This window comes from Sinohyriopsis cumingii, chromosome 1, assembly GCF_028554795.1.
Source record: "Sinohyriopsis cumingii isolate HCF-2022 chromosome 1, ASM2855479v2, whole genome shotgun sequence".
Taxonomy (NCBI): Eukaryota; Metazoa; Mollusca; class Bivalvia; order Unionida; family Unionidae; genus Sinohyriopsis; species Sinohyriopsis cumingii.
The window spans coordinates 80,351,752-80,379,251 of NC_142961.1; the positions used below are offsets into that span (position 1 = coordinate 80,351,752).

General features: G+C 35.3%; 1 protein-coding gene across 5 annotated transcripts in view; it reads left to right on the forward strand.

Annotated features, from left to right (window-relative positions):
* The window catches only part of LOC149807210 (patched domain-containing protein 3-like), a 128,079-nt gene extending 101,433 nt beyond the window's left edge, over positions 1–26,646 (forward strand). The window contains exons 18-20 of one of the 5 annotated variants that reach the window (XM_089963590.1): positions 2,958–3,188; positions 9,174–9,193; positions 20,443–26,646. In XM_089963590.1, the coding sequence (XP_089819716.1) occupies positions 2,958–3,188; positions 9,174–9,193; positions 20,443–20,584 (393 nt within the window). In that variant the 3' untranslated portion in view covers positions 20,585–26,646. The other 4 variants (XM_089963610.1, XM_089963601.1, XM_089963625.1 and 1 more) reach the window with 4 other exon arrangements.
* The last annotated feature ends 854 nt before the right edge of the window (positions 26,647–27,500 follow it).

The window sequence follows — 27,500 nt, forward strand, 5'->3', positions numbered from 1 at the left end:
AGATGAGATCATTTATATGATCACTTATATCACTGAAAAATTGTAAATCTTGAGTGGATGCAACAAAGTAAATAAAACAACAGTGGACAGATAGATAAAATGTGATATAGAAAAATGAAATTTTGTGTTAAAAAATGAATAAATCAAAATCTGCATCTAATATTTTTATGAATAAACAAGGATTTAAGTGATGCAAAGCACAATATGTACTGTGTACATACTGTACGCTATAATACTAGTTTCCTGGTAAAGTCCAAGCAGCCCATGAATTCTGAAGTCTTTATTTACCATTTTTTTTATTCATGTTGGAGGAATCAGAAAATATTCACATGCAAGGTAATAACATAAGAACAATGATAGTAGTTTATAACAGTTTATTGACACGGTAATGGAACAAGAGCTGCATGTTGCTGCTGTGTGACACATGGTGATCTTGCCAAGTTTGCCTTAACATTTTTTTGACTATATGTGTTGGGACACTGAAAATATTACATATTTACATGCATTTTTTTTCCTGTCCCAAGATTTACCATTATTTTGGTTACATCAATAAAGCAACAAAAGAATATACACATTTACAATATCTATTAGGAATTCATTGACCTAGAAATTGTAAATATCTTATTAGTAGAAAAAGACAAAGACTTCATATAACCTGGTCATTGTGTATTATAACTCCACTGATAAACAGCTTACCGCAGTATCCAGCATGCAATACAGTGAAGGAGGGGTGAGAAGATTTCACATTACGACTATATCAGAATTGTGTGGGTATTCATAACTGATAAACATTACAAACTAACTATCCCACTGCAGCGGCAGTTTGTTAATGTACTTAAGTCTAGCTTATGGTCTGTTGCATACAACTCTACTATGTAGATTTAAGGAAATCAGTAATCTGGCTCCAGGTTTTTCCCTCAATTATTTTGCATCTAGTTCTGGAACAGTCTGTGCTCCGTCATTATCGTACTCACTGATAATGGTTACAAATCATATTAAGGTCTATAGTGTTAATATCTGTTTTTGGAGTGTGGACATTCATAGCATCATTTTACTTAAAGCCAAGGCCACTGGTTGTGCTTTGCAGATGATCACTCACACTAGTGCATTTACAGGTATATAATAAAATGGATCCACTTTCAACTTTTGAGACTATGGTCTGTTTTTCCTTGAGTGGAGGCATATGTGTTTTAACAAAAACAAATTTAGTTTCTGGTGTATTATAAGATTGAAATATAATCAAACCTTTGTACATAAAAACACCCATACCTCATTTTACAGGAAAGAAATTTGGATTCAGTACGTCATTTCGTAAAAGCTTTAAAAATGCCTGAAAGTTCATTTGAAAATGATGAAAAATTAAGTTTAAATTGTCTAGCCATCAAGTCTTGACCCTTAATGGATCAAAATTGAATTCATATCCAACATTTTCTACAAATGATCAAATGTTGAAAGCGTCTTTACAGCTGGTCTGTAATAAAGTTTGATTATATGTGACAGGAAAATCCTTGAACCCCACAACTGGTTCTATTCCTATGTCAATTTGCAACTACAATAATGTAGCATAAAACTGGTCCATGTACACTGGAGCGATATGAAGTTGATGACTCCATTACTGACTACATTTTAAGGAAATAAAGAAAGAGGTGTAAAATTGTATGGACTTCTGTAATTCCACAGCTATGTAATGACCTTAAATCTTAAATAAATGATTGAATGCGGAAATATATTGGAGATGATTTTTCCAGAGAAGTAGTCATGTAGTGGTAAAATTATATGATTTATTAGATACTTAAGTGTGAAATATAGGGACTTATTGACAAATAAATTTCATATTTTTTTATTCCTATACTTTCACATGTGAAAATATATCCTTATGAAAAAATAAGATATCCCATAATGCCATGCGATGCTTGATTGTGTGTGCCTACAGAAGCTGTACCTGCAGAAACAAAACTGAGTACTTTGTGAGCTAAAACAAATAAAAAGAAACTGCCTCACTTTACAGATGTGGAAATCTATCTTTGATAAAGAAATCTGACCAGCTGCCTTTCACATATCCATGGAGTTATTTCCCCTTATTACCTTGACAACATCAATAAACCTGCTGCGATGCATTGCTGAATTGAACTCACAATGTTTTCAGATAGTCAGATAGTTTACAAAATGACAAAAAAAAATTATTTACTGTGTTTGATTAGGTCAACTTAATCCAAACACTTGCTTAGGTTACGTATATTTATATGATCAGCCTATGAAAATCCGGTGAATTTACTAAAAGGGGTTGGGGGTGAATGTGTTGTGCTGGAGAGTGAGTTTAATCTTCTAAACTTTGATTCAGGAGCAAGTTTGTTATACATGTATAATAAAAAGAAAATTTTCTTTTCCTATATTAATCATATTTCATCATGTGGTACAAATAAACATGATATTTTAATTAGTAAACTGAAGAACTGTCAAGCAAGATTTTTAAGTTTTAGGATGAAGTATACAAATGTTACCTGATAGTTTACAAAATAATTAGTTTTATTTGACTTCTATTCAGCTGAGATGTCAAGCTGCATGCAAACATAGTCAGTCAGGGCAATGTCATAGCCTGTTTCATGTACTACAAATTGCTTTGCCTGTTTCAGCCATTCAGGTACCTCACATTCAGGTAAACCTAATCCAAAATTGCTCTATTTGTAATTACATCTGCCTGGTGCTTATATTAAAATGTGAATACAATACATTACTTTTTTGTTTTTAAGGTATTTATGAGTGTTGTAGTATTTGGCTTATTCCATGGTTTAGTATACCTATCTTCTTTTTTTCTTTAGGTATTTATGAGTGTTGTAGTATTTGGCTTATTCCATGGTTTAGTATACATATCTTCTTTTTTTCTTTAGGTATTTATGAGTGTTGTAGTATTTGGCTTATTCCATGGTTTAGTATACATATCTTCTTTTTTTCTTTAGGTATTTATGAGTGTTGTAGTATTTGGCTTGTTCCATGGTTTAGTATACCTACCAGTAATACTGAGCTTCATTGGACCAGCTCCTTACAAAAGTGCTAGTGAGTCAGAGTTGAAGGACAGTAATGAACTTGAATCTGCTTCTGCCTCTCCATCAAGCAATATGATGACACTGGTCCAGTACAAGACAAATGGAGAAGCTTGTGTGGTGACCAAGACTGATCAGAATGGCAAGGTAAGAATCCCTTGTACCATTGCTGTACATCACAACAAATTTCACAGAAATTAAGTTTTCTAGAATTAAGCATGAATCTTTTTTTTTTAGGTTGAAAAAATATTGACAGAAAAGACTGTGGTGCAATATAATAGATACTCTTAACATAGCTTATAAAATTGTTTATATCATAGAAATATTGCTTATTGTCCTGATTTGCAGATTTGTGTGACATCAGAATATTATTACATGTACTGACAGTATTAAACTGAACTACCATTACTGTGAAATGAATTATCATGAACAAAACTAGGTGGCATCAGAGCACCAGCGCTTTGATTCACATAACAGTATAACTTGGCAAATAAATGATTTATAACTTGTATTACAAAATCAACAATGAAATCATGAATTGTATGCAAAACCTTATGCCCATTTTGCAAAACACTGCATTATGATAGTGTTTTCTGTAGACATAAAAATTTAACTCCAGGTGCGAAATTCCTGACATCTGCAGAATGGTCCATTGTCTTGAGAAAGTGGGGACTCTTCGACTCACACTTTTTGTTAAAATTGATTGATATACCTTATCATGATTAACACCATCCTAGTCATATACCCATGTCAACTAATGATAATTGGAATATCATCCTAGTCATATACCCATGTCAACTAACGATAATTGGAATATCATCCTAGTCATATACCCATGTCAACTAATGATAATTGGAATATCATCCTAGTCATATACCCATGTCAACTAATGATAATTGGAATATCATCCTAGTCATATACCCATGTCAACTAATGATAATTGGAATATCATCTTAGTTGTATACCCATGTCAACTAATGACAATTGGAATATCATCCTAGTCATAAACCCATGTCAACTAATGATAATTGGAATATCATCCTTGCAGTTTTCACATGTCTTGGACACATCAACTGAAAGTCCTTTTGGCATTTCTAGTGTCAGTTGTAAAACTTTGTGTTGTATTTGTTATTTTCTCTCTAGTCCATGCATAATTTTTGTGTATCTGTGTCCCTTTTCTTTGAATGTAAGGACTTTGAGTATCTTGCTAGCAAAATTGTGCTTCATTTTTGTTCCTGTATTGAGTAACCAGTGTTAGGCCACTGGGAGAGATCTTTCATGAAAAGCAGACCTCATTAAGTCAGGGTTGTTGCTAGATCTCGGCCCTTCAGGAATCATTCTTCCTTGGATCATAACATCTTTTGTGATAACAAAAGTGGGTGGTATTGCTGAAAAGGGGAAAGATGTGGCTGTATAATGATATCAGTAATGTACAGTTTCTACTTGAGTTAAAAAATGCAATGGAAAAAACTTTTTTTGATAGCCAATTTTTTTCATGCAGAAAATGACCAGTTTTGGAACTGGAATTTTGGTTTTGGTTTCAGACTTTATGGCTTTTGATCTAAATCAGACCAGTCTGAACTGCACATAGATAGATGAACTTTGTAAAAAGTAGGATAGGTTTCACATTTGGAGTAAAATGGGGCCAGGACACAAAGTTGTAGATGCAATAACCCCCACAAAATAGTCCAATTTTCACCGTTCTGCCCATGCACAACCGAAATAGCCAATGTCTTTTATACACCTATGTATCCAGTTACATGAAAGTGTCTTGGAAACAGATGTGTTTGGATTCATTCAGATTTAGCCTAACAGTTGTGTTTCTTACCCCTGATTCAGGTGAAAATGAAAAGAATTTCTAGTGGGTGATGAGTTAAAAAGTAAATTTGATGTTGTAAATTGTGCCATAATGGACATCAGTTTATATGTATACTTCTACCATAAAGTGTCTACCAGTTAAACCTATTATGACTTTGTATGCAGTGTTATGCTAATGACACTACTTGTAACATACCACAGTATAATATGCCCTTGCCTAAACATATGATGGATTCATGATGAGATCATTGCTCAACATGGTTTGAATAGAATCTATACTCACTTATAAGCCATCTCCAACTTCAAGTGACATAGACCCTGATGACACAGTTTTTACTTGTATTATACCACAGTATAATGTGCCCAAGCCTAACTCTGATGATACAGCCTTGCTTGTAACGTTCCACAGTATAATGGGCCATGCCTAACTCTGATGATACAGCCTTGCTTGTAACATTCCACAGTATAATGTGCCAAGCCTAACTTTGATGATACAGCCTTGCTTGTAACATTCCACAGTATAATGTGCCATGCCTAACTCTGATGATACAGCCTTGCTTGTAACATTCCACAGTATAATGTGCCCAAGCCTAACTCTGATGATACAGCCTTACTTGTATTATACCACAGTATAATGTGCCCAAGCCTAACTCTGATGATACAGCCTTGCTTGTAACATTCCACAGTATAATGTGCCATGCCTAACTCTGATGATACAGCCTTGCTTGTAACATTCCACAGTATAATGTGCCCAAGCCTAACTCTGATGATACAGCCTTGCTTGTAACATTCCACAGTATAATGTGCCATGCCTAACTCTGATACAGACTGGCAGGTGCTTAACACAACAATCATTTTGGGTGTCATTCAGTCTTTTATGTACATTAATACCCTAGATTAATCACAGTGATAAACGTTTTTACTTTCCATTTATATCTGTACCATTTTAGCCAACCCTTTTCAGATTCGGAACATAGACCAAGGGTAGGTTCAGCATGCTGACCATCATAGTCTGTTTATTTGTTTTCTTTTCTTATCTTATTGCTATGAGGGTATTTTTCTGTATTAAAAATTTGTTCTCTGTATAAGAAAAGAACTGTTGATTCCATTGTGTCACATGCAACCCCACTTGCAATACTAGGATTGATGACTATGTAAAGAATATGCCAGGAGTATTGCTTACTTTGTTTGCATTTTAGAACATGGGATCATATGTATAGTGGTGAGTATCTCTATATCCCAGTTACCTCCCCTGGGCACATTTCAGAAATGCCTTTTGACCATGCAGAAAAAAATCTCCAGCAACTTCAAATACCATTTGCTTCTTTCCAACTCAATTATCTGCCATTTCTTGAGGTAGTCTTGGGTACTTATGAATGAATAATTCAATGTTTGGAATGTCTTATTAGATGGAAAAAGATGCATGCATTGAACAAATATTGATGATGGATTCATGAAGAGATCATTGCTCAACATGGTTTGAATAGAATCTATACTCACTTATAAGCCATCTCCAACTTCAAGTGACATAGACCCTGATCTGCCATTACTTAAAGCACCAGCAGATCAGGGTCTGTGTTCTTTGTTAAAATGAAGATACCTAGCCAGTACATAGACCCAGATCTTCTGGTACTTTATGTAATGACAGATTTGGGTCTATGCAGTTTGCATTTGGACCTGGCTTGCAACCAAGTATATAAAATAATGCTGATTTTAGTCACTAGCTCTTCTTCTGTTCTTTCTTGTGTATAATAAATGGCTGCAGACAGCATAGGTTCCAATATGCAGTTGCACCATGCAATGACAGATCAAGGAACATACCTTTTCAGCTTTTGCCTGTTTATGGAGCTGTGTATGTGTGTGTGTGTGTGTGATTTTGATTTTAATGTAGATTTAACAATTTTGTAGACACATCACTACAATGTCTGCAGTGTGGCAGTTTATAGTGATGTCTAGCACTGGGGCATCATGGTGCAGACATCACTATAAACATCACTATACTGCTGACATAGTAGCAATATGTCTAAAAGTGTTGAAGCTATTTTAAAGATCTAAGTCACACAACACACATACACACACAATGACCTCAGAGACTGACTAAAGACATAGATATTTGCAAGATGAATGAGGTATTATTTGTGATCATCTCTGTTTTAGGCCCTCTCTTCTTTCTATTTGATGTAATAGATCTTCCATTAAGTTGTTGTTGTTGTTGTGGGGTTTAACGCCATTTTTCAGCACACGATAGGCTATGTATGGCGGCCAGTATTAATGGTGGAGGAAGAACCCGGGAAACCCCCGGGAAGAACCACCGACCCACGAGAAGCTACTGGCAAGCTTTCTCACATACCCAAATTGGCCGAATCCTGGACTCGAACCCACGCAGACAGAGGTGAGATGGCAGTGATCTGTAACGGAGAGCGCTTTAGACCACTCGGCCACTCAGCGCCCCTTCTTCCATTAAGTAATGAATTCATAGGTGCAGTTTTGTTTGCAGATGCTAAAGTAACTCAGGCAAGATTAGACTTAGACCTTATTTGACTTCAAAGTTGGGCATAACAAAATAAGATGGTAATTAATGAAGGTAAAACAAAATGTACAATTTTTGGAACAACACAGAAAGTACATAAATTAGGTTACTCAGAATTATTTCTTACAAAATTTAATGTAATTTTCTGTATGTGAAGAAAGAAATATATTTTTAAGTAACGTATAAAAAATAATAATTTGGGTGAAGAGATCATGTATGAAGAAATGTAAGACGGGTAAATGAGTTGAATGAATAAATGAATGAAGCTAAAACTTAGATAAATCACTTCATACTCTTTATATTGATGTGCAGCCAAACCTATTTTACTGTTTTGTTAATTTACCTACACTTAAATAAAATAACCTTTATATCACACCTTAATGGAGATCATCAAAGGTCTGTTGAGAACCACATTTGCTTGTGTATAATGCACACCCACTACAAATTCCGCCATCACATGCACCAGCTCAACAATGATTGTAAGGGAATAAACCATGCTCTGAAATGCTAGTGCATTGCCTGCCAGCAGGTCTGGGTCCATTCTGTTGGCAGCTGAGCTATAAAGAGTGCTTACATTATTTATGTCTTTCACCATGCAAATGTACATTTATATGTTCACTTGTACAATACTTTCCCTGACCTATTTCATACATGTTTAACCTATGTAATACTGACACTGTCACATTTTCTTTTAACTGCATTAGAAACCTTTTTTTCATCATTGATATAATCAGAAGATTTGTGTGATCCAGTAAGTGACAGGTTTGTGTGGTCCCATAAGTGTTTTCATTTAAAGACAGGCACATGTGGTCCCAAAAGTTTCCAACTTTAAAGACATGTTTTTGTGGTCCCTTAAGTGCCCTACTTTAAGGAAATATTTGGTTGGTCCCTTTAAATGCTGGTTTTTGTGGTCCCTTAAATGTTCTACTTTTTAAAACCAGTTTGGGTGGTCCCTTGAGTGTCCTTATTTAGAAGCAGGTTTGGATGGCCCCATAAGTGTTTTCCTTTAAAGACAGGTTTGGATTGACTCTTAAGTGTCCTCTATCAAAAACCAATTTTGAGTTTTCTCTTAAGTGTCTCACATTAAAGACAGGCTTGTGTGATCCCTTACATGTCTTTTTTTATAATAAAGACAGGTTTGTTTAGTCCCTTAAGTGTCCTGCATCAAAGACATATTTGTGGTTCCAATAATGTCTTATATGGCGTCAAGAGCTGTTTGTTACTTTCTCCCTTATGAAGATTATCTCATTCATTACATGAGACTGTCTTCCCCAGTATATGCACCCAGATTCTGACAGAAATTTCAGGCGCTTTACTTAATTAATCTCCTTTAGGATGTTGAATTTTTTTATTTAAAAAAACTCCAAAAATACCATACAGTATTCTTTAAGTGCATAATATGATCATTGCTTCAAAAAGTCCTAAACCTGATGACTGCATGAATGATAAAGTTTTACCTCAGCCAAATGAGGAATCACTTCAAATTACCCAGAAAAGAACAAAAATATCCCCTTCTGACAGATTGGTGTTGTCCCTTAATTAGCTGCCAACAGATCTCCTCTATTAATACATGGAGAAATTCATTAATTTGGTTTCTCTGGGTGGAACAAAAGTGTTTGAATTAATAACATATATGTGTATTAATAAGGGTCTAGCTGTCACCTACCTCTCACTGTATATGGGCTACCGCTTGTATCTGAACTACTATTTACATATGCAGACTTCTTTTGGTTTTTGAGAATACGTCTTTTTTATATTAAAAACTTTCTTTTCACATCCTCTAGGAAATGAAGGAGAATGATCTGTAAGTAGTTGTAGAATAGCGGTAATAATAACAATGCTGGTTTTTATTTTGCCGTGCTTTTCTCATGGTCATATTCAGAACTAACACAGTATTTATCCATATCAGGAACTAAAAGAAAGCAAAACAACTGGGACATTGTTTCTTTAATGCAGATGGGTAATTTTTCCATTATCAATAAAGTAGTTTGTTGCATGTATTTTTTAATGGTAAGCTCTGTTTGTGTGGTACCATATGTTGTGTTTAGAGTTTGTTTCATCAATGTAAATCATTTCTTCTCCTGATGCAAATGGTATTTCAAGACAAGTTCTACTGTATATGGATCCTGACATGTCCAAAACAATCCAATCTGCTAGGACTGCGAACAGGTTCTTCAAGTAATCATGACTTTTTCAGGATTTTCTTCCATGGACATTTGAAATACGATCTGTGTGATAAACTTGAAGGTGCTTTCTTTGATATTAACTTGACTGCTGATGATGCAGAAATTTTTCCTAATTTGCCCACCATCTCTGACTTCCTTCTAAAGATGCTAGGTTGGTAATATTTTGAAGAAGCTGACATGAACTAGGACAAAATTTACTCTGACCACACACTGGAAGACTGTCTTCATTTTGTGGTCATAAAATCTTGTTAAATTTTCATTGTCAGGACTAGCACAAGAACTATGGTGTGATATATATTTTAAACAAATTTCAATGATTTTGTATTACAAATTAGTTGGTAAGTGCATTGTTATGTATATTTGATTTAATTTATATTTGATTTAATTTAATTGTTTGTTTGTTTGTTTTAAATTTTTTATGTTCCATTACATGCTTTTTTAATGTAATTTATTTACTGGATTTGACATTTTCCAGAAATTCATTTTCCAGAAATTCAGTTAAGTTTTTCGTAAACACTAATAGTCGAAACTTTGTATCAAATGCTGACAACCAATCAAATCATACTCAAAACCGTGCTTTTCCTTTAATAATGAAACAAGTTTCATTCATGGTTCTACTCCAGTGTGAGAATATCTTGTCGTTTATCACTCTGAAATTTGACTCTCACTCAAATTTCTAATATTGACTAATTACCTTTGTAGTAAGTTTTCTTATTGTATACATTATTTTTTTATTATTTATACTTATTACTATCAAATGCATAAAGTTTGCACCAATTTTCATACTTTACATAGTGTGGCAATCATGTTGGTGTAACCGTAATTCGTCTGACTTTTCTGTGTGGGGATAAAGTCGATTTATTTAATTGTTAACAATATACTAATTAAAAATAAATACTCTACTGATTTTAGCACCAGCATTTTATCATGCTGTTATAGTTTTGAGTTTAGTTGGTCAGATACGTAATGCAAACAGGACGATGCATTGCTATAATGATGGATGTAGTACAGATACTGAGTGACATCGTTCTCCTGGCTTGAAAATATGTAATGCTGCCAGTTAATGTCAAGTTTGTGACCAAAATTGGCACAGCATATAGCTAATTCATAACTTTTCAAATACCAGATACGCAATTTTAATAGAAACGATCAACAGCTTACGAGGTATAAACTTCTGAAATGCTGCTTTGTCAATTTTTATAAACTAGATTTCAATTTTTGGAGGGCTCCTGGCGAATTATCTTGGTGGTTTATGGGGGAAAAATATAAATTCATAACATATTTGTAATCGGAAGATCTTCCTATTCACCTCTCCCTCGATAACTTGCGCACAACCGGGTCCACAAACATAGACTATAGACTGCACTATAAGCAAGGCACGAGTTACTGAGGGACCTCCAAAAATTTAAAAAATCGCTTTGACATCCAGAAAACGGGGGGGGTCAACATTATGTAACTGGGCTGTTTATTGACTGAATCCTCATTTTACAATCACATCGATAATAATTTTTAATAATGAGCTTTTTCTAATGAAGTTGTTCATTATTCTATTTAAATAACATTTATTTTCAAAATGTCGAACATATGAAAGATCATTCCAACTGGTCTCAACAACCATCATGTGTACGCATAAAAAATCTGTGTTTTACATCACTGCATTTTGTTTTCTTGACAAATCTGGTTCCCATACTGATGTTTAATATTATCCTGACAAATCAGGAGCCTAGCAGGAAACTAGATTAACTGTTGATATACCACCAAACAAGATTCCTTTTTTTCCAAAATACACGACATTTATTTCATGAGATAGTCATCTTGAAACTTAATTTTTGTATTGCTCAACTAGTACAATATTGATGTCATGAATTAATTAAATGGAATTTATAATGAAACTTCTTATCATCCGTGAGGGTATCTCTAAGTGCCAGTTCAAGAATTCTCTGAAACTCACTTGCCCACAACAAGCCATATCTGAAATCAAACTCTTCATTTTACGAAGTATTCATTTTGCTTGGCTGCCTTGTTATCTTTGATTACAGTTATGAAAGAGTCGATTAATTTAAGGTAGATTATGTTACATACACAATAACATTTATAAATGTTCAATTGATCAAATGAAGTGAGTTCACCCGACATACGACCAGGGCTGCTAGATTTTAAGTTTGTAGGATTTTTGTTCTTTTTAACTTTCTTTTATTCCACCTCCTTTATTTGATTCAAAAGACATAATTAACTTGATAATACAATGGAGGCTAGCTTTTAATTCAGTGCAACAATGCAACAAATACTTCCGGAAGTCAGTTATCAAAACACAGTCACCACTTGATTCGGTTCTCAGAAAAATGCTCATGGACATAGCTGTTACGGTAGATTGATGCATTTTACATTTAATTACAAGATAACACATTTGTGATGATTACACTTAAAAGGAACTTAAAGATAGAATTAGAACACAAATTTCAGTTGATAAAAATATTATTTAATTTGTATTTATTTATTTATTAAAGTACTGCCTCCACTCAGTGTGAGTGACATTTTCATTGATCGAAATTTCCTTACATATAGTTAATTGCGGTGCACTAGGAATGTCATTTGGAAAGAAAATGTAAAAAATTGTATGATCTATTTTTAAATTTGATACTTCATAGTGTGGATTAAAATTTTCATGTCCTATCTGCCATTTTCGACGATGCATCCGAGTTTTCATTACCAATTTCAATCGCGATTTTCTTCAAGTTCAACAAATAGGGAACAATTTTTGAGGTGTTTTCTGGCTTAAAAAATGGGATCAATGCCAGACCCCGCATTATAAGCAGGTTCGCGAGTTATCAGGGCACGAGTTATTGAGGGAGTAGTGTATGATACATCACAGGTTTTCATCTCAAGGGGTTGACACCTTTGCACTATGACTCTACACAAATTACATCACTAAATGATCTGATAAACAATCTCAAATCTAAGGTTATTAAACAGAAGGACAAACATACTTATGCAGAAGTCATTAAGGAGAACTCTAATGTTACCACCTGTCCTCATCCCCGAATAATTGAACATTGCACTAGTGTAATTCACATCTCATCCAAGTCTCAAACTGGGTAAAGGTAAGAAAGCCTCACATCATAAAGTTTAAAGACCTAAAACAAGCAGTGTTCAAAAAATAGGTAGAGCAAATACAGTCAAAGGAAGCAACAGCCATAGGACTGATCACTGTGCCCCTGCAGAGACTGGGATGTATCAGGCTGCAATAAAATCATCTCAGATATAGTCAAAGATGGGTCTCAATTATGTCACTCTGGAAGATCATTTACAAGAAGAAAAAAATTGGGCATGCCAGTACAGTGGTCCTCCTTATATACGGCTACCCCATCTGCACTGGGAAAGTGGCCTTCTAAGATGGGTGACTTTTGCTGAGGGGGCTATATTTGTGACATTTGTATGTATATGTGTATATAGTAGGAAAGCTACATATACCTTAAGGCAGTTAATATTTTTATTTAAAATTAGCATTAATTAGTAAAATGTTCTTGTCTTAAAAACAGATTTATTTCAAGGTAACATAAATTAATAGTTCATATTCTTTGGCGTGAAATCTAAGTGGGGTATTGTTGGCATGTGCATTACAAAATCATTCAAAAATGTTTTTAATGTAGCTTTAACAATTTTGCAGTCTTTTTGCTATGATGTCTGCAGTGTGGCAGTTTATAGTGATGTCTAGCACTGGGGCATCATGCCGCAGACATGTAGCATGATGTCCTATCCAGTCACAATATCCTGACACCAGGCTGACCAGTCCTAACATTAACCTCTTAATGCTGAGAGCCAAGCGAGGCAGTTGTTAGTACCATTTTTTATAAGTCTTTGGTATGACTCAGTCAGGGTTTGAACCCACAACCTCCCACATCCGAAGCAGATGCTCAGACCACTAGGCCACCAGAGCAGTCAGTTTGAGATTTAAAGTCCTTCAATTTTCACTCAGCTGCAAATGACATGCTCTAATTCTAATCATGCAAATCATATTATTAGTTAAAAGCTGATCAGAACACAATAAATACTCATTAAATAATTATTTTGCAGAAAATAAAAAGAGAATTTGGATATTTTACCTGCATGTCAAAAATCACAATTTTTATCATTATAACATGTATACACTCAAAAGATGGCACCTTCAGATTTGCAACCCATTACAGTGCATCTGTTAAAAGCAGTGTGAAAGTTAAATGGGACTAAAATTACAATATTTATAGGTACAGTCTCAGACCACAATTAATTTCCTTTTATGGTATGTATGATGCTTCATTATTGTACATTTGTTACTCTTTATAGAATTTTATAACTTTTTGCACAAATACTAACCGTAGTGCATCAGATACTGAAAGTTTTAAGAATCAGCCAGCTTGTTTGTATGTATTCATATAGAAAACATAATAACTTTGGGTAAGGATCCAAAAATTGCTTATATGATAAGCTGTTAGGTGACACTTAACATAATTTTTTCGGACTGCTCCAGTGGCTTAGTGGTTAGAGCATCTACCTCAGATGTGAGAGGCTGCTGGTTTGAACCCTGGCTGAAACATACCAAAGACTTATACAAATAGTACTAGTAGCTGCCTCACTAGCTGCTCAGCATTAAGAGGTTAGTGTTTGGAGTTGTCAACCTTGTGTCAGGATAATGTGACTGGGTGAGACATCATGTTGCATGTCTGCAACATGATGCCAGTGCTGGACATCACAATAAACTGCCACACTGCAGACACCATAGCGATATGACTGAATTTTTTTTAAAGCTGTGTTAAAAATCCCAAACACACACACACACACACACAATTTAACGTGTTCATTGCAAAGCAGGCAGTTTTAACAATTTATACAGTTTTGTAAATTTTGATTTCATCCCTTTTGTTATCAACTCACTTGTAACATTTTTTTAAAAAGTAACCTGTCAAACACACCTTTCATACTTGGTATATGCTATTTTGTTAGAATATCTTCCAGTTCCTTTGTTAATCTTGAAGGGAAGTAAATTGTCAGAATCCATCTCAGAACTGTCTTCTTCCTAATCTCGAAATTAGATTTTAATTACATTTATCTCCCTTTTGCTCTTCTTTCGCAACAGTTTGAAAACTCAACCATTAGCTTGGATAACTTAATTAGAATTCCTCTGAAATCTTCAATCTTGAAGTTTGAACAATTACTGCAGATTGCATTATCCAATGCTCAGTCAATAGGACCACTGGAAAGGCACCCAGAAATAGTTAACTTTATCAACAGTCAGGATATTGATGTCATTTTCCTGACAGAAACATCACCATGCATTCTAATTCACATCCATCCTTTACCTCAAACAATAAATATCAGCAAAACCAACATTAGATTCACATAGTCAGTACTAAACCTAGGTGTCACTCTCAGTAGTACTCTGTCATTACACCAACATGTCATGAACAAATCCAAAGGCTGCATATCTGGAGTTGAGATGCATCAGCTCCATTCACAGTTTTCTTTCAGCTGATGCCACTCAAACACTTAATATGTGTTTCTAAGTACTTTAATGACTGGACTATTGTAAATCACTTCTGTCCGGTTCATCTCAGTATCTACTACAGACACTTCTGTCTGGTTCATCTCAGTATCTACTACAGACACTCAAAATGTTTGCAACACTAATGACTGGACTATTGTATTCACTTCTGTCTGGGTCATCTCAGTATCTACTACAGGCACTCAAAATGTTTGCAACACTAATGACTGGACTATTGTAATTCACTTCTGTCTGGGTCATCTCAGTATCTACTACAGACACTCAAAACGTTTGCAACACTGATGACTGGACTATTGTAAATCACTTCTGTCTGGTTCATCTCAGTATCTACTACAGACACTCAAAATGTTTGCAACACTAATGACTGGACTATTGTAATTCACTTCTGTCTGGTTCATCTCAGTACATGTATCTACTACAGACACTCAAAATGTTTGCAACACTAATGACTGGACTATTGTAAATCACTTCTGTCTGGTTCATCTCAGTATCTACTACAGACAGCTGATTAGATTGCAACCCAGTTGCTTAGACTTTCCTTAGAGTATGTAGAAATCGGCATACCTTCCCCCAGCTCTGTAACCTCCACTGGTTACCCATTTGACCCAAAATCAAACATGAAATCTGTTCACTATGCTACATTTTGTTGACAGTCCAATATATCTATCTGACTTCTCCCATGTGTTCACCCTACATAGAAACTTACATTCCTCTTCCAACACTCATATTCACATTGTTACCACTATTAAAATAAAGTCATATGGACAGCATTTGTTTGCATACCAGGGCTCAGCTACATTGAACAAATCACCCATTGATCTTAGAGACAAGGACACTATGACCTCATTCAAATGTGCTCTTAAAACTCACCTATTTTGACTTCAAGCACAGACTTAAAGACTTAATAATATTTATTTCCTTAATAATTGTCAGCCTGTTTTTGTTTTGTAATTTCTGGTGTTTCTGTAATCTTGTTATCGTATATGTTTTTATGTGTGATCTAATGTAGTAAAGCACTTAGAGTTTCTAAAGATTAAGCAATGTACTAATTCCAAATTATTATTATTAGCAACAATATACAATATTATTTTGGCTTTCTTTGGTTCAGCTGTTTGGAACTATACCGAAAGATATTAAAGAAGCATCATCAATGTCTTTCATCATGGGTATTTGCAGTGGGTACAATCCAGATAATATCTAGAACAGGTTATGTTAAATGTTCTTGTGTGTGTGTGTGTGTATATATATATATATATATATCTCAAAATGTTTACCTGTGTGTATGTGAAAGTTTGCAGTCCGGTATGTTTATATGCACAATGTTTGATATGCCGAAACCACATGGATGCTTCTGTATACACTAGTCTGTAATACCCTTCTTAGCTCAGCTTAACAAAAAAGATGTAAATGATTGTATTCTCAGCATGGGCATCCACACAGATAAAATCATGTACATATTTACACCATGACTGCATGTCACTCTTTTTTTTTGTTCCTAGGTAATAGGCAGTAGTTTAGAGTGAATTTCACATACTTTGCACATACATGTACATGAGCTGCACATTTTTGGTGATTGCACTGAGATCATCTTTTAGGAAATAGTTTTGAATGTTTACAGTAGAACTTTGATTATCCGTCAAGGTGTGGGACCGAGACCATGACAGATGATAGAATATGTACATTACAAATAGTATACAACAGTCCACGTTATCAAAAAATCATAATATCTACATATGTACATGTACCTGTTTTTAATATTTTGACATACAATGCCCTGACGGTTAATGGAGACTGACAGTTAATCAGGTGCCAGATAATCAAAGTTCTACCTACATTTCATGCTTGACAGACTTTGGCTAAATTTTGTGACAGAAGTTTATTACTAAAGCTCTGTTCATGGTAGACTCATCAAACTTTATGATTGCATGTATCTTTGTTACTTATTACTGCACCCATACCACAAAGAAAGGTCACTGTGTTTAAAATTTCACCTTTTACTTGCGTATCTCAAGTTTTTGCATTTACCATATGATCATCTAGGATTTTTGCACCCAGCATAAATGCTGTCATACCTAGATTCTTGAAACTTGATGAGGGGTTTCATCTTGGTCACTTCTATATCCTCTCACCAAAAGGTAGGTCACTGTGGTTCTGTTTCTTGCATTACTGACTATGCTTAGTGGTTAGATCATCCGCCTCGGATATGGGAAATCGTGGGTTCAATCCCCGGCTGAATCATACCAAAGACTTATAAAAATGCTGCTGACAACTGCCGTGCTTGGTGCTCAGCTTTAAGTAGTGTTAGGCTGGTCAGCCTGGTGTCAGGATAATTTGACTGGGTGGAACATCATGCTGCATGTCTGCGGCATGATGCCCCAGTGCTAGACATCACTATAAAATGCCACACTGCAGACATCGTAGCGATATGACTGCAAAATTATAAAATCCAAATCACACACACACACATATACATATTGTGTTGTAAGTTTATTTTCACAACCTCTGTTCATGCTAGGATCATCAAGCTAGATAACTATGCATCTCCATTAGTATCACACCCTTACCAAATAAAAGAATGTCACTCTGACCTACATTTCACATTTTACTGGCCAAGTTTACATTTTTCATTTAGCTCATAATAGGTTTTGAGCACCCTGTATACATACTCTGATACCAAGAATAATAAAATTGGTGAGGAATGGTATGTTGATCAGTACAGCATCCTCATCATAAAAGTGGGTCACTCTGACCTTATTTCATGCTTCATTGACTTGGGTTTAATCTGAAGAACAGTTCATGCCCTATTCAGCACACTAGTTGGCTGTATGCATCTGTATGTGGAATCATGAAATTTGGTAGCAGGATGCATCTTGATGAGTACTACACCCACATCTTATAAAAAGCCATTGTGATTCATATTTTATGCTGCAATCATAAGCTAAATGATTGTTTCATCTCTCTTAGAACTACATCCATACCAGAAAAGGTCACTGTGATATTTATTTCACATTTTACTGACTTGAGTTGTTGTATTTAGCTCATGACACCACGGGTTTTGGTATGATATGTGCATATGGTCCTATTTAGAATAATGAAACTTGGGGATTCATCTTGATGAGCACTACATCCTCATTTCAGTAGTAGGTCATTGTAACCCATATTTTATGTTTCAATGATTGGCTTAATTTTGTGTGATGTTTACTTCTTAGGAACTGTTCATGCTAGCATCGTGAAACTGATGATGATATGCATCTTTGTTACTACAACACCATTACAACAAATGAAGGTCATTGTGATCTGTGTTTTTGTTTAACGTTTGCATTTAGCTCTTGACCAGGAGCTTTAGGTATCGTGAACCATGGTGACTGGATGTATTTTGTAAAGTTCTATGTCCATTTTGCCAAGTAAGGTGTTTGTGACATATATTTCATGCTTCAGTGACTTGTTAAATTTTTTAATTTATTGGGCACTGTTCCAATCATAAAACTTGATATTTGGATGTATATGTTATTACAGCACACTTGAAACCAAAGAAGGTTACTGTGACCAATGTTTTACACTTTAGTAACATGGATCAAGTATTTGTGTTTATGATTACATTGATTTGTTCATGTTAGTCATATATATATTCTAGCCTACTCAAAAGGCCCTGTTTGACTATTGCAGTTCAAAAAGTAGGAATAAATATCTCTATTGAATGACATAAACTATCTTTGTACTGCTGGTTGGCACTTCAAGGTTACTCAAAACCTGTGACATTCAACCCGTAAAATCTGGATTCTAGGAATTAACAATTTTAATAAGGGGCTGTCCATTTAGTGTGTACGCATGGGTGGAGGTTTAACCCAAATACATATGCTTGCATATGGGGGGGGGGTCTACTGATAATGTACATACGCTAGGAAACATGGGGGGGTGGGGTGAAACCTTAATAATAATTTGTCTGATACGTAACCTGTTCGATTGGGTTCAGTAGGCATTTGAATTTTAGCAGACACTAGACAAACTTTTTAAAATTATGCAGCTTATTTCTTTGATGCACCCAGACATTCAACGTTGGTGGACTATCTGTTTTATTATTCAAGTTAATTTAATATTATTAATCCTGGATCGTTTCTGCATGGATTAAATATAGGCCATTCTATAGAATTGGGGGGTGCATCAAACATACATATGCAGGGGGGTGTAAAAAAGTATGCATGTGTACAGGGAGAGTTCCAGCTTTACGAGATTTTTGCGTATGTACTAAATGGATGGCCCCTGACTTGTCAAGCATACGTTCAGAACAGTGATAAAACAAAATAATACAAAAGCTAACATTCTTCTGGTAGTTTTCTTCTTTTTTTTATCAACTCAGTAGCTCTGCTTTGATATGATAGAAAGAATGTCATTTTTTCATTTTTGTCCATTATGTCTTATTGAAGACAGGTTGGAAGGTGGGTGGGTGGGTAGGTCGTTAGGTGGTTTTCTCAGCACTATACTGGCTATAAGGTGCCAATTAAAGTTTCACATTTTAAATTTTAACATAATTTAAAGTTCTAATGTAAAAATAAAAGATGGCAAGATATTTCTTGTTAGAAAATTGACCAAATCACTTTTGTCTCAATTTATTTTGAGCAGGATAATGTTTATAATGGCTACTGGAGACTGGAAAAAGTGAGCTTTGTAATCAGTGATACTTATTTCCCAGCTGCATTTTGATATACTTGTTTGTACATAATTAATATCAATTATGTAAAGAATAGTAGGCTGCAAGGAAGATTAGTTTTTGTATTAATTTTGAAACCAACATCATCATCATTGCTGTTGTTGTTGTTGTTGTTGTTTTTGTTGTTATTAGTAGTAGTATCATTGTTGTTGTTGCTTTTGTTTTTCATATTTACAGCTTTGCATACAGTTGTCAAGCCCCTAGGTTAGAGGTCAAAGTCATCAGAAGATGGGCATACATTGTAGTATTCTGGAGTCCTCTTGTTTGCTCAGGGCGTGCTTTTGTTTGATTACCTTTAACTATTATTATAGGGTTGTTGATGTTGCTATTACATTCCTTTATTCCTTTGAACAAATGCCATCTATTAATTTAATATATCTACTTCCAAAAATGTTCTTTTTTTCATTCCAAACCCATCTTAAATACTTAGAACACATACCAATGTTCAAGTAATAATAAATTAAGCATAATTTAAATACTTAGTGCAACTTCATAACATTTCTAGTTTGTATGAGCAACTTTATAACATTTCTAGTTTGTATGCGCAACTTTATTGCATTTCTAGTTTCCTTTGGTTGTAGTGATATCGTCTCATAATTTCTGCTCTGCCTTGCTTTCAGAGAGCAGAATGGATCCCCATGGATATCTGCAAAATCTCTTCACAGTCATCAATCAACACCCCTGTTAGCAGATAGCATCCACTCGCATGTGGACAAATGTACCACCATGGTGGAGAGGACACAGCATATTAGCAGTGTTTGATAGATTGGTGCCAAATAATCACATTGTTTGATAATACGTTGTTGTGTCTGATTTTATACAAGGCTGTGTCTGATGGTCTCTTGTACAGTAATGCAAATGTGTACAATGCTAGTGCAAGACTTTTTTACTTTTGAATGCATTCCCTGATCACATTAACATTAGGGAATACAAGCCCGCTACCTTTCCCCACAAAAACGATAAAAATTAATCTTTTCTGACTATATCATATAGACCAAAAGCAGTGACCCTTGATAATTACATCCTCTTGCCACCACAAGGCATCACTAGGTATGAAGTTTCACTGTTGTACAGTCAACAACATATAAGACCTCTTCCATAAACCTATGCAAATATTAACATGAAATTTTACCATCCATCAAGGAATTGATTTATAGTGTGTATTAATAATTCCTCTACATGTATTATGTATTATATTTTTGAATTTTTATAAACCTATTTTTATATAACATTTCTCAGTAAGTGTCTCTTTGGTACAACATCCTAATACTGATGCATATTGTGAGTCATTTACTCAGGGGCCCCAGATGGCAGAGTGGTCTAAGGCACTTGCCTTTTCAAATCATTGACATCTCACCTCTGTCCACATGGATTCAAATCTCAGGTTTGGCCAGTGTGGGTTTGTGAGAAAGCTTGCCAGTAGCTTCCCATAAGCCAGTGTTTCTTCCCAGGTTCTTCTACTAGATATACTGGCTGCCATGTATAGCCTATCCTGTGCTGAAAAATGGTATTAAATCTTCAAAAACCAAACCAATCATTCATTCAGTAAAGGGTGTTGTTTTATTAGTATTATTAATATGCAGTGTTGTTAATTTGTTCCATATTTTGTATTATTTTGTTTTTTTTCAGTGAAAAATATTGACAAAGTGCATTAAATACAAGAAGTTCAAGGTCAAGGAAGACACACATGAGCTGTGTTTGGCATGTATAGAAATATAATTCATCCTCACCCTGCAGTGTGTGCATCATCTTGTTCAAGGAAATATGGACAGCTGGATACTACACACAGAGAGTGTGAAGACCTGGACTGAGTTCAGTTTTAAGGGTGCCATTGAAGAGGTATATCTGATGTTGTTGGTTTCAGAATGCCCTCCACTCCCCACCACATGCATGACTTTGACATCAGGGCTTCTGTAGATATCGATAGTGAGAAAGATACTCCATTCTCTAGCTGTTTCCGCAGTCTCTAAAAATCAGAGTTGTTAATGATCTGATCATTACAATCAGATCATCTCTCTGGACGAACCTGTGATTCGGGGAATAATATGGATTTCTTTTCTGAAAGCCGTGTACCAGCTACTGTTTCACGGTTTCATTGTGTTGGTACAAAACAGACTATGATACTTTCCATACTGAACCAGCTCTAGATAAAAACTGACTGGCAGTCCACAAGTCTGCCCTGCTTATTTATGAAGTGGATAAGAATGTGTTTCAAGACACATTGAAGCTGGTTCAGAATGTTCTTGATATTGACGTTAGACTTGGCAATTTTCCAGCTCGCCAAAAAATGGGGCAAAGGCATGCCTGGGTGACAATTTTTCTGAATTGCTTGGGTCATTGACAGGGTAGCTCACCATTCCATGGTGAATGTGCTGACTACCTACAAAAATATCAGCCTGATACAGCATGATGTATATTGGCTTTCCACATTGCTTAAGTTTTAATCATGCCCATGCATTACTGATAGTACTGACTCACCATACACTTTAGGGGCAAAATTGAAGAAGTTTGGAAGCAGGCAGCTCAAGAACTGTTCCTCTAACTCTTGATGCTACCTTCACCACCCACAGACAGCCTATTGAAGGGCACCTGACTCCTTAATTCTAATGTTATTAAATCATATTTTCTCAAAAAAATAATAGGTAATTCAGGTCATTTCTGAGGGTCTATGGATTTTATTTATTCAACCCCATCCTCTTTCTTCTTCAGTGTATGATAATTCCAGTGTCAGTGGCACAAACATAACAGGAATTCTTCCAGAGAAGATATAGTTGGAAGTGACAGTATATAGAGATGCCAGCATGTATGGTTGGGGAGCCCACATGTTGCTGTGCTTCAGTGCAGTCAGCTGTCTGTGGGGAACAAAGGAACTGCATCTCAACATCAACCTTCCTGAAAAGAAGACTATCATCAATGCCTTTTTAATTCTGGAAGGACCATGCTCTGAAAAAAAGTCATGGTTATGTTGGACAAATCTGTAGGGGTGAACTACCTCCTCAAACAGGGGCACGAAATCACCCAACCTGTGCATTCTCGTTTGGCAGTTTCTTTGTTGGTGTCACCACTCCATATCAATGTACAAATCATGCACATTCCCGACAGACTCTTAATGTATTGGCCAACACTCTCTCCAGAAAATCAACATACAGAATGGTCCCTCCATCAGTTGTCTTTCATGGAATTTGTGCATGTTGGGAACATAAATTGATCTACCCAAAATTGAGGGATCAGACATATAAGATGTTTCTGATAGCCCTTCTCAGATAGAACATGTCTTGAGTAAATGATATTCTCAGTCTAGAGTCAGGTTGGCCCAGGAATATTCCAGCCAAGCAGATTCTTCTCCAACAACCTTGGACAGCCTGTCTTCTCCATCATGCCTGCCTCTTGTTGGGACAGCCTTGTAGAAGAAATAATTTAAACCTCCTCTTGTGGAAAGGATCTCATATGGGGAGGAAGGCCCTCCATTCTAAAGGGTTGTGAGGAAAAATGTGTTTTCAGGGACTTTTGCTGAGTTATTTACATAGTCCTTTTGAATGCCTCAGTCCATCAATCGGACAACTTTTATTTCAGGTTTTACAAGGAAAAGCGTTTATACCCAATTACCATCAAAAGCTACCACTCCATGGTATCTGACACATGCAGGCATCATGGTAGAGGAGATGATAATTGTCATAATAAATATCTATCAGACCTCTGGCTAATTTTGATTTTGAATGAACAAAGTCCCTCACCCTATTTCCAAAATGGTATCTGTCCTGGGTTTTAACATGACTTAATCCAGATAGATTTTGATCCTTTAGCCCGAACCTTGCTGAAATATAAAATGTGTTTTGTCATAGCCATAACTTTGGCATGCAAAATGTGCAAGTTCTGTGTCCTGTCAGTTGAACTTAACGAGTTAGATGGTTTGGTGGTCCTCATAAGGTAACCAGGCTTTGTGGCCAAACACAGGTTGCTGCCAGTGGGCAATCTGAGTCATCATATGCTAACTCTCTTTGATAGACACATTGTGAGCAGCAGTCATACACAACCCTCGCTGACCCCTCAAGCACTACTTGGAACAGAGAGGCATGTTGTGGTACACGCAAATGACTCTTTCCCCCTGATGATGGCTGAGAAGCAAGTTTAACCCTTTCAAGTCTTTGTTTGTGGCTGAAGTGAGTTACATGCTATGAAGTCTCAAAAGATAGTCAACTTGTGAGGGTAATGCTCATGAAGTTAGAGCAATCTGTGAACCTCATGTTCAAATGTAACATTTTGATCCAATTTTTATCATAGGGATTTAGCTTTGCAGACCCAAACTTTGAATGAGGTGGCTCCTGAAGTGGCAGCAGCGCAGAAACCATCAGACCCAGTCAGCACAGCATCTTAGCTTTGCAGGTTTTGTTAGTAAAATTTTGTAAGAAGAATAACATAATCATCATCTTAACTGGATATAGTGGTCACAGATCACATGACTATAGGCTCTGCTGCTTTCTAGTTTGGAGAATGGATTATCTTTCATAGACAGAATCCCACCTTTTATTCCCTATAAGGATACCCAAGGTATAGGTAGGATGCACAGCATTCCCTCTTACTATAACATGTTCTCCTAACTTAATGTGATCAGGAACATATTCAAAGGATGGAGCAAATTGTTTTCAATAAATTGTTTCTCAAAGAACACTTATACATTACTTAAAAACCCTCCCAGCCACCTTGCCATGCAAGCATCCTTGTTGATATTTTGCTCAGCTTGAAAACTAGCAACACCAAGGTGTAACAAGGGAAGTAATCGGCAAGAGTTATTGTTCTTTAATTTTTGCCTTTTTTTTTAGTAGAGCAGGATTCAGGAGCTAGTATCCTTATATCCTCGAACATTAATGTAATCAGGAAAGTAATTTTGGAGAAACAATTCGTTGAAAAAAATTTGCTTTTTAAATTAAATAAATTATGTCAAATAATGAGCAAACTCACTGTCACCTAATTGAAAAGACAGAAAATAATGAATCAAAAGAAAGTTGCATTATAGTGTGAAAATGGATTTAGTAGAATGCGTGCCAATGAAGTTGTCTTTGCTAAGTCAAGGTTGTATGACGAAGTAATTTTAGAAGTGTTTTGTACTGGCACACAGCTCTAGAAACAGTCGCAACATAAGACTTATCAAGTATTTTGTGAAGCCAGGGCTTAAATGTTTTTAATGTAATGGTATCTCCATATCAGATATATTGTGATGATTATAATATTTTAATTGAAACCTTTACAGGAGATTCCATTAGATTTACTTTGTGTCACTGTACAGTCTATGGATAGTTAATTTATTAAAAAAAGTACTAGTATTACATGAATGTTTTAACATGCACAGTTGTATAAAGGGTAGGTCAACATCCGTCTGGCACCCATTAGGGTGCACCTGATCTGAGTCATTGCTGTTTGTTCTGCTTAGGATTTTGAGTGATTGGAGTAGATAATGGCCTTTTGGAGAATTAAGGTATGGTACGTCTGGATCAATGCTTCACAGCTTGGTGCAGAGTGCACAGTGATATAATCTATTGATAATAGTAGATAATACTGTATAGAACATTCTTCATCTTTCTTGTAATTACATTTTAATCTATGCACACTCAGTGAAGGGCAGAAATATTGTCATTGTCTCATCATGTTGGTCGGTATGGCTGTCCATCTGTTTGTTCATCCCTGACAAAACATGTAATTGCCTCTCCTTCCACACTGGTGGGAGGATTTCAGTTAAACATTTTAGGCTATAGATAAGACTTTACTTTTTACCTCTGACCAATTTTGGGGGGAATTTGTTGAACAGAATTGTCAAAATGGGGACTTTTGAGGGAAGTTAGTTTGTCTTTGCTTCTAATCTCAAACCTGTTCAAGGATTTTATTGAAATTTTTATAGCCTAGATAAGTGATAGGTGTGTGATAAGTGCATAATAATTCTTAATATTTTCCCTTAGACCTTGTTTGGAGTGAGGGGGGATGGTGACATCATGAGAAACTGTCAAAAGGAGCACTTCTGCCATCACACTGTTTGAAAGAATTTATTCCGTATTTGCTGATCAGAAAAATGATCGTGTAGATGCATAAGGTTAAAAAAATTCCCATGGCATTTTTTTTAACATTTAAAACAAAAAGTATTAAAAGGGTAGTTTGGAAATCAACTTAATCATTGCTTTTCATTCCTCACTTGATGGAGCACTTAATTTAAATTTTGTCAGCTAGATATTTTCTTGGTGTAAACATAGAGTAAGGTTTAACTTATTTTATTCTGGGGAACATTTCTCAGAATATTTTTCAAAAAGGTCCATTATAAAAATTCATATTTTCATTGCTTCTACTCCCTTCCCATCACACACACAGGATTTTATTGAAAATTTTTAGGCTGGATATATAGTTCATATAGGTTTGCAATATGGTTTTACTTTTATTTGGACATGTATTGGGTGGAATTTCTTTTAAATGTGTTTGTTTTAAATGAGGAATTTTGAGATTTAAGGTTCTTAAGTATTTATGGAACCATTTGCAGTACTACTGCTGAATATTCACCAGTGTGTAGGAAACATTCTGATCTTTTGTTGAGAGTGGCAATAAATGTTGTTTGCATTACAAGATAAACATGTTGAGAAAATACTAAGATATTTACATTTACATTAGTCCCATAAAATGATATTATGTTAGGGTCCAACACCTTACTGTTTATTTAACTTATTTATATCCTAATTTATTTATTCAGTTATTTTATACACTAAAAGAGTATATTGAAAAAATGCTTTCATGATACTAATCCACAATAAACACTTGATTGCAGTATATTAAATTTTTTTGTTTAAGTGTTGTGTCTCCTTGTTAATTTTACCCTGGTATTTCTTGTCACTATTTGAGCAAATACCCAAGTTTCGTAAGCGGAAAAGGTGTAAATCATGCTGCTGCTGACTGTGAATAGGGTCAAATGATACCAGTAATTTTTAACCATTATGACCAGGTGAGTTATAAAAAAAATGTATGAATACCTACTGTCTATTCCTTGGAGACCCAATTTTAGACTGAACCTAACCAGTAAGTTGGAAAAATAATGCTTAATATAAACAAAGACACTTCCTACCCTTTCTCCCACAAACAAGAGGTCCAAGTGGGCTTTGTAATGCTCACCTGGGTAGTTCTCATTTGTATACTTTGAAAGCCATCTACACTAGGATGCTGTCAAAAATGGGCAAATTCTGGTAACCTGGTTTTGAGCCAGCATGTTAAGGTTTTTTACTTTTAACTCATTTAGCCCCAGCACTGTTATAAGTAGAAAAGGGTTGTCTTAAATTTTGACAAGAAGTTCTTATCAGGTCTGGATTTTTTATTTAAAAAATAACACTTGACACAGAACAATTATCACAACACTATGTACGTTCTTAATAATAAAAAAACTAATGGCACCTGCCAATGCAAGCTTGACACTAGAAGGGTTTTTAATCTGCTTTCTTCATCCTGAACCTAATATTTTTAGAATTTGAGCAAGGTGCAAATCTGCAATTACTTGGCCCAGGAATAAGTAAAAGGCAAGGTTTTTCTCAGCCCAGCCAATTTCTTGGAGTTCCAAATTGTGGCTTTATTTCAGGTTATTGCCCAAAAATATTATAGTGCAATAGTTGACTGGTCTTATCTTCCGCATAATAAAAGATACTGACACCAAGTG